The following is a 17,744-nucleotide window of genomic DNA, read 5'->3' as shown; positions in this document are numbered from 1 at the left end:
TTAGACCTTGACATTTTGAAATATTTGGTCTGTTTACAAAACGATGCTTTAGTAGCAAATTTCTACTATCGTCTATTGCCGAGCATTCTAAAATATAATAGACCTCGTCGCCAATATCACCGGAACTGCACAAAGTACAAATACGATCTTCTCTCTAAATGTTTTGCCATCTAACAATTTCGATAGGAAATTTTGTGTTCAAAGTTCTAAATCTACAAAAAGAAGCACCCTTTTTAACTTCTGGGCTGATCTCGCTCAGTTTGAAGATAATAACTTTCGTGTGTCTTCTAAATAAGATTTCACAGTCTCACATACCAGGTTTTTTTTAATAGATCAGTGTATCTTGCAACGGTATATATCAATATTATATATATATGTTTCTGATGTAAATTGTTGGTGAATATTCTTCAAGTTGAAGTAAGGTAGTGTGGGTGTCTTTCGCTATCTGAGATTGTAAATAACATAAAATCTAAGGTCCAGATTTTTCCTCAAATTATCAAAATTTGATTCTGAATGCAGATAACTAGAATAAATTTATAAGGATTAATGTATTATTATATATGTCTCTGGTTATATCAATATTTTTATAAGCGTCTATTTTCTTTGCCTAATTTAATGTTTTTAAAATTGTCAATTTAATGGGACTAACGGTTAACTCTGAAATGGTGCATTTTCAGAAGGAATCTACATATAACTTTGCTATTTTATATTTTACCTGGGAAAAAAACGAACTGTGACCCTATCTTTTCAGTTGATATTCTCAACGCATTTCTTAAAAGATCTTAAAAGCTATCTTCTCGTATTTTATTTTACAATTCTATGCATTAGGTAAGCTTCTATAATGAGGGTCTCTAATCACATAAATTAAGTTTTTACCTGCATGATCGACCATAAAAATTGTGTCGTTTTGTTACAAACTGTAGCTTGAGATAATGCTCGGTGACCTATAATTTTAATTATTTTTTTGAACATATCACAATAATATGCTACGACAGAGACATATATACTGTGTATTTATATGTCTCTGGCTACGAGTAGGCCAAATATGAATGAATTTTAATCATACTAGTCTGTCCCATAAATATATTTAAGCTGTTTATTCTTTTAAATGAAGTATTAAACCGGGCAGACCTTATCAATTCCCATTACTGTCTTGTTCATACTTATCAAAACAAACAAATAGAAAGAAAACAAATTTTTAATATAAACTGTCCGTTGGTATTTGTTCAAAGTTTCTGGTATTTAGAGATTTTCCTAAAAACCAATGAAAGGGCGCATTACAGATGTTCCTTTAAAATGCACCAATGGAAACCAATTTAATAATCGACAGTGTTTGGCTCGTATTTTGAAAATACTTAGAATGGAAGATCAGGTGCTTGTGCATTATGTTAACGTTTTAGCTTATAATAGAATTTTGCAGTATTTAATTCAATTTAATTCCTCCAAGTTAACAAAAACTTAAAGTCTGTCACTCACCATGAACTGGATAAAATTATAGTGACTGTTTAAAAAAACCCAAACCTATGCTATGGCATAGACCATACTCATAGCTATAAGCTAACAGTGACACACGATAAAAGCACCGAGTATAAAGTATATGTTCATCATAAAGAACTAAAAAATTACACTCTACATGACCTTTATAATTTTATAGATTTTACCTAGAGTTAGTGGTTGTCAAAATGTTTGTTAATGTCATTGTTAACTCAAAAATGACAACGATTTGGTTCATACATGAGGGTAGTAATGCTCTTTACCGGTTAGCGTCAAACAGTAATGTTCGGCTACCATTACCTTCAGATTGGTAAAAATTTTACTGTGATTCGTCAAAGGTCTTAGAAAATTATAGTTATCGTTATTTTTGGAAAAAAATTTAACGTGATTCTTCAAAATCACTTTATTTTTTCTTCGTCTAAAAGACAGCGTACATTTGATCGCTTTCACCAAAAATAACCATTAACGTTATTTGGTAAGAATTTTTACTGTTGTTCGTCATGAAGGTACCCCCATTACCATCCTCATACATGTAACTATATAAATGTTTCTCGTTTTTACAATGTATGTCCCATTTATGGGCATTATGTTCATCGGTTTGTTCATCAGGGGGCCTCTGAGGCGGAGTGGTCTAAGTAGTTAATACTGTAATCACTAGCCAGTCAACTAAAATCTTAATTGACAAGGATTGTGAGTTTTTCTTATCTCCAGGTACTCAGGCTTTCTCGACCAAGAAATCAGGCCACCACGAAATACAATGTAGCCCAATGGCGTTGGATTAAAGTGACGTTAAACTTAAAAAAATTAAACCAAATCTTCCTCTGCCATTAAAATGATTTTACTTCCTATGGATCAAAGTCAGGAATCAACAGAAACAGACCGGTTATTGCCGAAATCTGCATTTTTACAAGTATAACTTCGGGCGCATGACTGGAACAACTGACAGAAGAATATTGATTCCAAATGGAATAATGACCCATTCCACACAAATTAACATACTTTTGTTAAGATCTACTTGATAAATGTATATAATTCCATACATGTACACAATGTACATGGATTATTTCAATTATATGTTGCTTAACTCTGGGACTATTTTTTCTAATATCAATATATTATGGACGAACAAATATTACTTTGTTAAATATAGATTCTACCACTGCATCGAGTGTGATACGATATTTATCCACTCGAAACAGTTAAATTTTCAAGAGATTTGGTGGTAGAATCTGTTTCTCTAATGATTTTCAAACAATATGCAGGCAAATGTTTGCCTTCTTTTCGAATGATCTGCAAAAAGATGTGTTCTTTCTATGTGACTTCTTCAGCATGGTTGCCTTTTTTCATGGTGTCACAATCATGACAATAGGAAATTCAGAGGAAAGCAAGAAAATTCGACGTCATAATCGGATTTTAACCAATGAAGAACTGAGATCAAACGAACCACACATTGATTAAATTTTTTTATACAATGGGTGCAGAAAGGGATAAATTGACGAAGAATTAGAGAAATTTGTATATATAACTTTTTGATGAGAAACACTAAATTTCATAAACATATATTTTTTATTGAATTGTAATTGGTCTATTTTGCTGACTTTTCTTAAAAATATGACATAAAAAAAATCTTTATAGTGCTAGATATTTAGTTGCTATTTTTTCACAAGAACTTAAACTTAAACCACACTGAATTTGAACTTTTACTTCACCCTTATTGGCGAAACATGTCGACCAGAATAAACTCTCACCATGTGGTAATTGATGGGTGTTGTTGTCTTTGTTATCGTTTTATTTTACTTCAATTGTATACTCAGATATGGTTTGAACAATATAAAAAGAAAACAACTTACATTCATATTATATATATGACCCTATAAATACTACATGTGTAGTACAAACCAAACATGGTAGCCCTGCACAAAGGAATGCTTCTCTCTCTAATCTCACCACTTCTCCCTTTAGATCAGTTCCAAAATAGAAGTAACTTTTTCCTATAATTCTGAAGTAGTGTGAGTCCTGATTGAGGGGTTGTTCCCAACCTCACGGCTGTTGTACAGCTTCAATCATGTTTTAGCTATGACACTTGTTATGATGTTTATAAAGTACAAAATGTAATGGACATATTTCCTTTTTAATTGCAGAGAAAACCATTAGCGACAAAAAATGGAGAAGGTAACTCAAGGCTACCTATGTTTGGCAGTAAACTTAGACCACCATCAACTGTGAAAAGACCAAGGAGTCCAGAGGAGGTATATAACAAGATTCATAACTAGTCTGTAGATAAAAATAACTACATATACTAATGATAAAGTACTGTAAATTATTTCCATCATTTGAAATTGTGATTTTTACATGACCTACAAAAATTGGAGATTAATTATTGCAATTGCAAAAAAGTTACAAACATATATTTGTATCAGATATATCAGAATGCAAGTTCCTATTATTGCAATACTCACCCATTCACATTCATATTGAATGATATTAAAAATCTCAAAATCAATTAATATCTGAATATATACAGTAGTCAATTATAGATTAATCCTGCTACAAAATGCTAATGCACCTGTCCTTAGTCAATTTGGAAATTTTATTTTTTGAAAAGGCAGAGGGGTGCATTCTTTTGCTTTGGAGGGCAGAAGGTGGGGTAAGGGCTACACTTCTATTTAGTGCAGAAGGGAACACTAACATTGTTGTGAGAACACACAAACTACTTTTACCCAAAGCTTAAACCTCAACTATAACCTGATACAAGATGGACATAAAGACAGGAATATTGCCCCTCTACTTAAATAAGCATAAAAAAATGCAGAAAGTTTCTCTTGCAACATGTCACCTACATTCTTTTTAGTGTTGTTTGAAGGGTTTTATAGCATGTCATGAGCAAGGCAGTCTCTAAGCATTGGTTCTTGTTAATTAATCAATAAATGTCAAGAAAATATGATAGAAACATAACATTGGCAGTTCATATTTCTCTGTTTCTATCCAAGTCAAACAACAATAAAAAAAAAACTGGTTCTTGTATTAAACTTGCATGAAATATTAGCTGCTGGACATTTAGATAACATCCATAAATGATCAAATGCAAAGGATATCATCTGTGTTTGACTATTTATAATGATTAATTTTCCAGAAACAAGACAACAAAAGAAGATGTCTAGATTATTCAGAAAGGACCGTAGAAACAAGAGCAAGGAAATCATCAGAAACAAGCAAGGTTTCTGGGAAGACTGGATCATCATTAACAAGACAAAGATCAGAGACTTCTCTAAACAGATCCACTGTATCTAATACAAGTCTTCGGTCAACTAACAGTGGATCAAGTCTCAGGGCTAACAATGTCCGTCCAAAAGCTAACACTGCTGTAGTCAAACCAACTGCAAAAGGTAAACATTTGATTGGGTAGTTACTCTAATTCATATTTCTCTGGGCGAGTTTTGTCCATATAGATAAAGAACAATGGATGTTTCAAGGATGATAGATTAAAATGATAAACAGACAACCCTTCAAGTCTTACTATCATGCATATTCACCTGAAAAAGAAGGTAGTAATAACATTACACAAAATGTTGCCATGATAAAAAAACAAAACCAGTCAATACAGAATTAGTAAAAAATGTTTCATGTTTATTAACAACATAGATTTTCTGTTTATTATACATGTACATTGTACCTACATGTATGTATTAAATAATTTTTCATTGCTTATATTGTGAATAAATTGTGTTTAAACAGCAGCATCAAGCACCAATACCAGACCACCACCTGCAAGGGGAGCACAGGGAACAGTTAGACTTGCAACCAGTAAGACATCTTCATCTAATAAACCACCAGGTTAGTAAATCCTGATTATAGGAGTTTTAAATTTCGATGGAGATAATTTGTCCCCATCCTTTCAGTATGGTCCATTGACTGAGAGTTGTTCAAATTCAATGTTTGCATTATACTATCCAAATAACATGTAGGCAAGACAAAGCTCTGTAAACAGTTTATTTTTTGTAAAATTTTGTTATTATTTGTCTAATAAAGTCACATAATTTGAAATCGTTATTTTTCATCATGTTAATAGGATACCAATTTTCTTTGGTTTCATTGATACAGGTGAATCATGAATTTGAATGTTAAACCAAGTACAATTGATCAGTCCTGTATGCTGTCTATAATGAAACCCTGACTGAATTATACAAAAATACAATTATTCCGCAATCCACAAAAAATAGTAACACAAATATAAACGAATCCACAGCATTTTTTAGTATTTTTTCTAGTGAATTTATAAATTGAGTACAATTGTTATTGAATAGCTGGTAATGGTGGAGGTGGTGGTAAGAAGAGACCAGCATGGGATCTGAAGGGACGACTTGAAGACATGGAGGCTAAGTTAGAGAAACAAACCAATAGCAGGGAAGGTCTCGTCAATCAAATGGAAACACAGAATCAGAGAATTGTATCTCTGGAATCAATGAACCAACAGCTGTCTGGGACTGTGTCAATTAAAGAAAATATAGTTAGTCAGGCCTCCGAAGAAATCACTGACTTAAAAAGAAAACTCAGGTATGGCTCACTTAATCTTAGTTTAAACAATATTTATTCAGATAAATCAACATTAAATTATATTATACAAATAAAATAATATTAAGGATTCAGAAACAAGCAATTTGCTTTTACAAATGTGTCTCCTTGTCTATATTTTAATCTTATTATATGCACTCATTTTAATTGTCAAATGTTAGCTTTTTAATGGTTTATTTGTCACTGTCTGAAATCACAAAGTTGATTGAATGAAGTATGCTTTTAATACCTACCAAGAAGATTGCTATCAAGAAGTTTCAATTAAGTGTGCAAAATATACATGTAAATAAAATTAGAGAACATTCAATATCTAACATTATACAGGTTTAATTGGTCAACAATAAGGAACTTTCTGTTAAAGGGGCACTATCAAATTCATGGTCATCGATTTGACTCAAATTCTCATATTTGATTTATAATAATGTAAAACATTTATCCAAACTACCAAAAGTCTAAAATAAACAGTTTACAGAGCATGGGGTAGACAATATGAAGGTTTGTTTCGTGTGTATTTTAGTTTAGACGCCATCTAATTAACTATCGATTTGACCTCAGATGACCATATAAGCGATGTAAACATGAATAAAGATATGAATAGATTAAACCAACATGTGCAATTGGATTTTTTTTAGGTCTGTTTGAGTTTATTTTATAGATTAAAAATATATGTTTCTCATTGTTTTTAACCGTATAAGAATGATTTTATATGGGTCGAATCAGTAATCAAAAGATTTACCATAGTTTCATTTTCATTGTTGGCATTCTTTTTCTTTAAATAACCAGTACACGTACAATGCATGCGTTGTCAATCTCTAGCAAGGGGTAAAATTTAAGTTCACATGAATACGGATTAAATGAGGTCGACTAATTCACTTGCAAGTGAATGAGTAATTATCAATGTTTCTTCGTTCAATTTGACAAAATTGAACCATTTTGGCTGCTAAAAGCAAATTATTATTTCACTATTTCACTTTCATTATTGATTGAACAAAAAAAAAATCTTACTTTAGTTTTTTTATATATCTCGTAGCTAGTGCCCCTTTAAATAGCAAATTCTACAAAACTATATTTAACTACAACTTGAAATCAGTGTTAAGCATATTCATGTGATTCTTGACAGCATTCAAATATGAAAATAAAAAAAATCAGGATTGGTTATTATTAGAAGAATTGAATGGCTTGAACAACACTTTTACACCTCAATAAAATTATAAAGAGAAGCATTCAATTCTTAAATGTTAAACCTTTCAAATTCAGACAAGAAGAGGATAAGCGTGATGAAGTTCAAAGAGGTCTACAGAGAGAAATCAGCGATATGACCTTTCTAAAGGAGACGTTATCTCGTCAGAACGAGAGTTTACAGAGTGATCTGAACGCCAGGAGAGTAGAGGTGGACGGACTCAAAGCATCTGTAGCACAGCTAACATCAGCTCAGGCAGGAATGGGAGCAGAACTAGAGAATACGAAAGTATGATATCATTCAATAAATAAATCTTAACTGAAGATTATGTAAAATAATCTAATGCAAATTTATTTTAATATATGAAACTTAAATGAATTAAATTTAAACACTGATAATGATTTTGACTTATTTTTGAGAGCAAGTTACTCTTGAGCATTGTTATAATAATTTATGTACTTTAACAGTACAGTAAACTAATTTTACTCTGGGGAAGGGATATAAAAACCTTTGGCACTGTTCTTGTGTTAATAAGATTAAGCAATAAGCATGATCAGGAAAAATTCTTTAGCTGAATAAGCCAAAGAAAGATAAGAAAACTTATTTTTGTTTATATTACAGGTTAAGTAATAAGAGCGACATAATAGAAATATAACATGTATTGAATCTCTCTTCACAGTTACGACTTGAACAGGCTGTTACATCAAACAAAACAAAAGATACTGAAATAGAGAGACTGAGAAACTTACTGGAAAATAGAGATAGAGAGATAGAAGAACAAAACTGTCAGATCAGAAGTCATGAAACAGAGAGAAGAAAATTACACAACCAAATTCAGGAATTAAAGGTATGTAGCTGTAATGAACTGAATTTTTATGATTTTTAATCAACAGGTAATTTTAAATAAACATGTTCTTCAATACCTTTAGTGCCAGCTTGATTTAATACTTACAAAAACAAATTAAAAAAAAAACCAAACCAGGAATTTCCATTTAGATTTCATCTAATAAACGTAATGACAATATGAAAAGTACACCTTAAACATGTATCATCTACTATTTTATATCGTAACATAAATACTATCATACAAACCTATTACTTTTCTGTAATGGTTGACAAATTAGAACATTCGTGTACCATTATATGTACATGGATAAGTAAAATTTAACAACAACAAAATTTAACAAGTAACTTAAATGATATTAAAACAGTAGAAGAGAAATACCTTTTTGCTGATTTCAGGGCAACATCAGGGTGTTCTGTAGAGTTCGACCTTTACTGGGAGATGAAACTCTAGGAAATGATGGGATGATAAGTCACATGAACTTTCCTGATCAGGAACAAAGGATAATAGAGCTAGACAAAACAGGTGATGCTACATTGAATGAGGTATGAGTCATATTTTGGTATGATTTTCGCTTTTTAACTTTGGCTCTCTGAACTAGAACAAACAAATTAAAATAAAATCCTTTTATTTCTGTATTTTGGAATATTACTTATTTGATTAATTTGTATAGAAAGCACATTTAATTTATGTATCAGAAACATTTTGTTTCAAGATATTATGTGCTTCCTATACAAATGTTCACCGATTTTGAAACAATTCAATTTGTAACATTGTCTAAGTTTTGTATTGTGATGTGGATTATAGATATTTGCACCTTGTAGGACAGTTTCTGTCTTCACTAAATGTCTATTGATGTGAACCTTGAAAGACCAGCCACAATTACCGATGAAGTTTCTGATGTAGAAGAGGCACAGTAATGTTTTGTTAAACAAAGAAGGGAGGTAATAATAAAACCACTAATAAATATGACTTATTTTTTCAGAGTTGCTTGACAAAGAAGGGAGGTAATAATGCCCAGAGTAAATATGAGTTTGGTTTTGACAAAGTTTTCAGTGACCATACTTCACAGAAACAAGTGTTTGAAGAAATCTCACAGTTAGTTCAGGTTTGTTTGAAGTAATTCTAGATATTCTACAATATAAAACTATCACTAATAAGGTGAAGGGTAAGACATCCAAAATCAATCTGCCCTCATTCCAACATGTAATCTAGGACAATACAATCGATTCCCTTAATTATACCTCCATCTCTAACGAAGGGGAAGGAGTACTATGCATGTATGTTCTTCACATTGATATGAGTGTAACATTTTTTTTCCCTCAACATCTACATATCAAATCTTCTTGATATATTTTGAATTATGTTCATATTGGAAAGCTATAATGTGTGACACATTTTAAGATCTTTCTCTTGTTCTGGAGTAGGTTTCACATAAAAACTTACAACTAAAATTGTTTTCCACATTCATGCATGTTCTTTACATTGACAAGCATATGAAGAAATATTCTGAACAACTGCAAGTACAACTCATCTATAAAATCAGTTTTAAACATTTAGTTAACTATATTTCTGTGAATGCTGTTGTTCATTCTGCATTTGGTACACAAAAAAATAAACCATATTTAGTTCCTGAATTTGTTTTATATTTTACAGAGTGCTTTGGATGGTTATAATGTGTGTATATTTGCCTACGGACAGACAGGCTCAGGAAAGACTTATACGATGGAAGGTACATCTGTTAATGATGTGGACAATAGGGGAATGATCCCTAGAGCAGTTCTACAAATATTTGATTCTACCAGAGAACTAGAGAGTAAAGGATGGAAAGTAAGTGTTCTGTCAAAGTATTCTTATTCATTAGATAAGTTTAAGGCCAAAACAAAAGGCATATTTTGCTTTCATATGTTGGTTAATTCCCAAATTGATGTGTGCATTTATTTATTGAAAATCATGCATTACTGGTAAAATTGTGGGATATGATTATTAATAACGTAATTGTAAATAAATAAATTTGGGGTATTTACTGTCTTCTGATTGGTTAAAAGTATTACTTTTATTTTCAATGTTGTTAATTTTTATGGCGACATGCCCACTCTGACGTTGTATTCATACACCAACATGTACGTATGTATTAAATACCTCCAGCTGAAAGAACATATAAGTTTGATACATTTTAGTGATTTAGAAATAATAATTGAGGTTTAGGCTATCTTTTTTGACTTGGTGTTTGCAGGTCAGTAACAGGAGGAACAATTACTGTATAAGAACATAGCAATTCTATAACTGTAAAACAAAAAAATATTTATATCTGACATTCTAATAATATACTTTTACTGGAGGCAAGGAAAAGAAAATGTTGAAACCTAACTATGGTACAAATTTGATTCTATATTGTTGTTCCTGAAAGAAATATTAAAGATAGCTATTTTATTTATAAATTTATTTTGCAGTATGCTTTAGATGCCTCATTTTTAGAAATCTACAATGAAACAATCCATGACTTGCTTGGTGATGAAGATCTAAAACATGATATCAAAATGTCTGGTCAGAAAAACAGTAACGAAGTCTTTGTTACTAACTTGACCATTGTTCCGGTCACTAAAGAGGAAATGGTAAGTCATGATCTCAACTGACAAAAGTAGCAGGGTTCAGCTGACAGTCAACATGTATAAGCTGCCAAATTACTATATAAATGTTTAGCATGATAGATTTTGTATAACATGTATAAGCTGCCAAATTACTATATAAATGTTTAGCATGATAGATTTTGTATAACATGTATAAGCTGCCAAATTACTATATATATGTTTAGCATGATAGATTTTGTATAACATGTATAAGCTGCCAAATTACTATATATATGTTTAGCATGATAGATTTTGTATAACATGTATAAGCTGCCAAATTACTATATATATGTTTAGCATGACAGATTTTGTATAACAAAATCATTTGATATGTATATGTTCTGTTTTCATATTATCAAGTTAGTAGATACATGTCAAACTATCAGAAGTTAGGTCATTACTCTTGTTGTTGTTGGATAAATGTCTAATCTTAAAATGTTGATATTTTTGTGATTTCATTGCATTAACCTTTTGCTAAAATTCTTACAATAAACAATCACTTTGCACATCAAATTAATATTTTTGCTTTCTAAAATCAATTTGCACAATTAAACATTGATTTTTTATTTGCATTTTCAGTACACACAATGCATATATCCATTAAACACAGATCAAGTTCAATTTTGGGTGGCGTCACTTTTACAGTCCTCAAGTTATGTCCCTTTAGAAAAACTTAATACATCATATGTGTTCCATGGACAATTCTTCATTTCTGTTGAAATCATTTATTTTGACATTCATTATGTGCATTTTCACTTGTTCTGTCGAATAATATTTTTCTGAATTGTTTTATAGGTGTATCAGTTGTTACAGAAAGCATCTAAGAACAGATCAGTGGGAGAAACTAAGTGTAACGAGAGGTCATCGAGGAGTCATAGTGTGTTCACACTCAAATTAACAGGGGAAAACTCAATAACAGGGGAAACCAGCCAAGGTAGGACTTCTGGTGTTTACACTCAAATTAACAGGGGAAAATTCTATAACGGGAAACCAGACAAGGTAGGATTCAGTTTGTTTACACACAAATTAACAGGGGAGAATTCTATAACTTGAAACCAGACAAGGTAGGATTCAGTGTGTTCACATACAAATTAACAGGGGAAAATTCTATAACGGGAAACCAGACAAGGTAGGATTCAGTGTGTTTACACACAAATTAACAGGGGAGAATTCTATAACTGGAAACCAGACAAGGTAGGATTCAGTGTATACACATACAAATTAACAGGGGAGAATTCTATAACGGGAAACCGTAGATTCAGTGCGTTTACACACAAATTAACAGGGGAGAATTCTATGACTGGAAACCAGACAAGGTAGGATTCAGTGTGTTCACACACAAATTAACAGGGGAGAATTCTATAACTGGAAACCAGACAAGGTAGGATTCAGTGTGTTCACATTCAAATTAACAGGGGAGAATTCTATAACTGGAAACCAGACAAGGTAGGATTCAGTGTGTTCACATACAAATTAACAGGGGAAAATTCTATAACGGGAAACCAGACAAGGTAGGATTCAGTGTGTTCACATACAAATTAACAGGGGAAAATTCTATAACGGGAAACCAGACAAGGTAGGATTCAGTGTGTTTACACACAAATTAACAGGGGAGAATTCTATAACTGGAAACCAGACAAGGTAGGATTCAGTGTGTACACATACAAATTAACAGGGGAGAATTCTATAACTGGAAACCAGACAAGGTAGGATTCAGTGCGTTTACACACAAATTAACAGGGGAGAATTCTATAACTGGAAACCAGACAAGGTAGGATTCAGTGTGTTCACATACAAATTAACAGGGGAGAATTCTATAACTGGAAACCAGACAAGGTAGGATTCAGTGCGTTCACATACAAATTAACAGGGGAGAATTCTATAACGGGAAACCAGACAAGGTAGGATTTAGTGTGTTCACATACAAATTAACAGGGGAGAATTCTATAACGGGAAACCAGACAAGGTAGGATTCAGTGTGTTTACACACAAATTAACAGGGGAGAATTCTATAACGGGAAACCAAACGGGAAACCAGACAAGGTAGGATTCAGTGTGTTTACACACAAATTAACAGGGGAGAATTCTATAACTGGAAACCAGACAAGGTAGGATTCAGTGTGTTTACACACAAATTAACAGGGAAAACTATCACTGGGGAAACCAGCCAATGTAGAACACAGTCTCTTTACACAATATAACAGGGAAAAACCCGACTGATTGAAATCTTAGACAAGATATAGACAGATCACTGTGATTGAATAAAATGGTGGAAGTTCAAAAATATTTAAATAGGGAGGGAAAATAAATCCATTTTCAAATTCAATTTGATAACAAACAATTCTGTAAATGAGAATATCAGCCTTCTCAATACTGATTGTGTTCTTACACTGAAATGAACAGCCAACCTCTGACTCCTAGTATGATATTGTGAATGTTTGTGACTTAATAGTGTTATCTTACAGGTACATTAAATCTGGTCGATCTGGCTGGTAGTGAGAGACTCAAAGAATCTGGATCAGAAGGTCAACGAATGAAGGAGACATTAGCTATTAACAAATCACTCAGTAACCTTGGTAATGTCATCATGGCGATAGGAAATAAGGTTTGTTTTAAGATCTTAGAAATATATCGTTGAACCTTTTTCTGAATTATTCAAGATTTGGAGGTTTCTGTAAACAATGGTAAATCAAATCTGTCACAAACATTGCATTTCCCTTGATTTCAAGTTTGTAACCAGTTTTGCACGTTCAAAAATATAAAAGTTGGTCTTAAACTGTTCAAAGATAGAATTTGCTCATGTTTGCTTTTGAACATGCTATTTAAAATACAATAGAAGATACATATGTTATCATTCTTGGATTTAAGTAGATATAGAAAGATGTGGTATGAGTGCCAATGAGACAACTCTCCATCCAAATAACAATATTTAAAAGTAAACCATTATAGGTCAAGGTATGGCCTTCTATGCGGAGCCTTGGCTCACAACGATCAACAAGCTATAAAGGGCCCCAAAAATTACTAGTGTAAAACCATTCAAACAGGAAAACCAACGGTCTAATCTATATAAAAAAAAACCGAGAAACGAGAAACACATATAAATTACATAAACAAACGACAACTACTATACATCAGATTCCTGACTTGGGACAGGTACATGTTAGGAAATTGTTTGTTGTTAAACATATGTTAAGAAAAACAAACAATCATATAAAGGGAAAGAAAAACAGCTGTGAAAATTAAATAACTTGTTGACTTATTTCTAAAATACTTTGAGAAAATGGGGATCACTCTCTTGAAAATTCTATATATACTTTGTATATTTTATCATTAGTAGTGTTAAACATTTCTTTTACTTTGCTCTTATGCTCTTTGAATTAATAATTCATGTATAAAGTCAGTTCTGTAACAAACAAATGCTATTTTGTTTGATATTCAAATAGTAGCAATATTTATCAGAATTATTAGAATCAACAGTGAAATCGTAAAATTTATATATTTTCAGGACAACCATATACCTTACAGAAACTCAAAGTTAACGTACCTTTTACAGAACTCTTTAGGAGGCAATAGTAAAACTCTTATGTTCGTTAATGTTTCTCCTAAAGAAGAATGTTTCCAGGAAACACTCAATTCACTTAGGTTTGCCACAAAGGTAAGTTACTTAAGTTACTTAGAATCATAAATATGGACATCAAATGTACATTAATGGGACAACAAAACATTTGTTATGTACTTCACTGATGTTCTTATTAATGCACCAAGTATGGCAAGGACAAGGCTCAATAAAATATCCAAGTATACAATTAACTAAAACATCAGTTGCCAGTAAAGTTATACCTCACTCAAAATTGATATACTGCAATCATCTTTTTACTGTAACTTTTGTTTTCATGTTACTTAGCTTCTGGATTGGTTCAATATATTGTCTACAATTTTATGATGTTGAATTTTAGTTCACCTTAGATTTAGTTTCCCGATGGTCAAAAAATTCTTTATTATACCAGCTGTATAATGTTTTTGGGATAAGCTTTTCATGGCATCGTGTACAACTTTTTGTTTTTTTCTTCAGATCTATAAAAGATTTCCTCTGGTTATTTCAGGTTGTCAAATATAAGTTGTTATGATTTAAACTTGTGTATGTTTGTGAACTTTTATTTAGAAATTGATTGGTAAAATTTCTGAAGTTTGGAACAAAAATAGTGATTCTCCTACTTTGTCAAATTTTCTGACAAGTCAAAGTAAATTGATTTCTTAGAAGTTGCCATGGTGATAATTGACTGATTGGATATAACTGAATGATTTATTTTATTTTATTCTTTTTTTTCCCTAGGTGAACCAGTGTAATATAGGAACAGCACAACAGAAAAGATAAACAATTACAGATTTTTAAATTTATGTGGTGCATTTGACAAGTTTTTAAAGCACAAAAAAGTCTGCTATATGTATTGTTGTATCAAATGTTGAATTAAGAATTTTAATACTTATTTATTATACATGTATTTCATTTCAATATTGGTACAATGATGTATTTTTTATCGTAGTTTTTAAAATAATTTGATTTTTGGATCATTACATATATATGTATCTGTCAAAGATTTTTTGTTGAATTTTCAGGATTAACGAAACACTTTTTATTACTGTAAACTTTAATATCAAACTAAAAAGAATATTCTTTCTCAAATTTTGGTAACTCTTCATAATTTACTTGCCCAAAAATGAGATTTTTGTGTTATATAAAAAAATTGGTAGAAATTTCTTTGAAATATCTGTTGTTCTTGTTAAAAGGCTACAAATTCAGAAATGTTTCAGTGCACTTATTACTGAAAAATGATCAACAATGTGAGAAAAAATATTACAGGAAATACTGCTTACAAATAATGCTTTCAAAATTTAAAATTCAAGTTTAAACTATTGTGAAACACCATTGCCACTTGTATGGAATTTACAGTTATTTGAGCATGTTTTTTTTCAATACTGGCACACTTGTGTCTTGAAGATATTTGGGGCAAGAATAAATACAAGTAATCTAAATAAGAAATACGGTCTTATAAAATTTATTGTATGAATATTGGAAACTATTGTCCTATGTAATTTTTCAGATTACATGAACTTGCAAGTGCAATATAATGTATGATGCATAATATTCATGCAATAACCCTTTTTTGCAAAGCAACGCTTGAAAACTGGATCGAAAAAGTATTTGTCACTGATGATGTTTAAAGTTATATTTGCACTAGTGCAGTATCATAAACTATTGAATACTTACTTTATAGAACTTTCTGCGGGAAATAGTATGTTGCTATACAAGAAAAAGTTTTATTCTTTAAGTAAATTTTATGAGTTCTTTTATAATGTGTTCATATTTAAAAGGCAGCATAATGCATTCAGAATTTTTAATTGCTGTAGATATCAGTCATAAGTGCCAGATTTTTATTATGTGTTTGCTAGTCTCTGTATTAATTGTATGAATGAGATTGACAATATTTTTGTGAGGATTTTAATATTCTAGTTTCTGTATACTGTGGATTCATTAATATGAGTTGTCTACCATTTTTCGTGGGTTTCATGGATATAGGTGAATAACAAATTCAAATGATCGAAACAAATTACAAATTTTCTATAGGCTTTGTATGCAGTGAGTGGAAAAAAACACGAAATCAAATATCCGTGAAGATAGAAGTGTTCCTCAATCCACGAAAATTGATACCCAAAAAAATTTGATACCCAAGAAAATAAATGAGTCCACAGTAAATTGTTGTTTCATGTACTGTAGTCCATATATATCAGTTTAATGGCATATGCTGTAGTCCATTGCATGAACTAATTATCATCCATTTTACATCTGTAAATATGTAAATATTTTATACACCTTTCAATTTAAACTTTATACATTGTATATTCTATGAAACGCAAACACTCATTTCAGTTGAATAATACTATATTAATTTGAATATAATAAATAAGATTTATATAAATTTTGCAATTGAAAAAGTAATTGTAGTTTGGTGATTAACAAAATAAAATGTTCTGTTAATATAGCATGCAGATTTATTACCAAATTTTGAGGGCTTATGTGAAAATAAAAAAGTGTTTAACAAAATCAAGTACCAACAAAAACATTTTCTCTAATCCACAGAATTGTGTTCCTGCAAAATTAAAGATACCACATTATTATTATAAATAAAAACTTTAAATTCTGTTACCACATTATTATTATAAATAAAAACTTTAAATTCTGTTACCACATTATTATTATTATAAATAAAAACTTTAAATTCTGTTAGGTAAGGTAATAGATAAGAAACAAGTGTCTGGGGAAAAATTTTGTTTCCCTGGAAGTAAAACCCACATTTTGGAGAATATACTAATAATTCTCCTTTGGGTGAGTCTTGAGACTCTCCCTTTAATCTTTGTAGTGTTAGTTTTTAATTGAAGTCATTTTAAACCTCAAAACAAGATAACTGTTCTAATTTGTTTCACAGTGTAAATGGGAAATATTTATTGTGTATGACACATTTAATGAAATTAAGAATTTATTGAATGAATTGTAAGGAATGTATACATGTTTATCTATCTGAATCTCATGTAATCTTTCTTCACTAAACTTTTCTATCTATTCTGTTGCTTACATTGGTATTCTATCGTCTATATTAGTTTAAGGAATAAATAGTCAAAGAGAGTTTGCCTTTTTTTTTGGTCGTAATTTTACTAATTGTAGATGAAGAGTGCCCAGGCTGAAATGTCTCGCCTACTTATGGTGATTGAACTTGTCAGAAGTTTGTGATATAAAGGTTTTACAAGTATCACATTAACTTAACGTTGTCAATGATCAATAGAAATGAGGTCAAGGTCAGATGCCAAACAGAAATAAACACCTAAAAATCATATACCAGTACACCAAATAAAGTAAGACTTGCTTGTAGCATCTGAGAATCCGACCTTATAATACATGAACAATGACCAATGAACCATAAAAATAAGGTCAAGGTCAGATGGAAATAAGGTCAGAAGAGTTGACATT

At 31.1% G+C, this 17,744-nt stretch overlaps 1 protein-coding gene across 2 annotated transcripts; it reads left to right on the top strand.

The window, feature by feature from the left end:
- Window positions 1-1,270: 1,270 nt before the first annotated feature.
- Window positions 1,271-17,402, top strand: LOC143082273 (carboxy-terminal kinesin 2-like). 2 transcript variants are annotated; one of them, XM_076257887.1, is made up of 15 exons: window positions 1,271-1,372; window positions 3,636-3,743; window positions 4,628-4,880; window positions 5,233-5,328; window positions 5,799-6,048; window positions 7,324-7,534; window positions 7,926-8,093; window positions 8,489-8,635; window positions 9,076-9,198; window positions 9,747-9,920; window positions 10,544-10,705; window positions 11,516-11,654; window positions 13,186-13,325; window positions 14,226-14,375; window positions 15,054-17,402. In XM_076257887.1, exons 1-15 carry the CDS (start codon window positions 1,361-1,363, stop codon window positions 15,093-15,095), a joined length of 2,175 nt encoding a protein of 724 aa, XP_076114002.1. In that variant the 5' UTR covers window positions 1,271-1,360; the 3' UTR covers window positions 15,096-17,402. The 2 variants fall into 2 exon arrangements, with proteins under 2 accessions (XP_076114002.1, XP_076114001.1); XM_076257886.1 differs by having other exon boundaries at window positions 5,230-5,328.
- The last annotated feature ends 342 nt before the right edge of the window (window positions 17,403-17,744 follow it).

The sequence above is a fragment of the Mytilus galloprovincialis genome, chromosome 7, assembly GCF_965363235.1.
Source record: "Mytilus galloprovincialis chromosome 7, xbMytGall1.hap1.1, whole genome shotgun sequence".
Taxonomy (NCBI): domain Eukaryota; kingdom Metazoa; phylum Mollusca; class Bivalvia; order Mytilida; family Mytilidae; genus Mytilus; species Mytilus galloprovincialis.
Note: the sequence above shows the minus strand (reverse complement) of the source record. Positions and strands in the feature narration are given on the sequence as shown.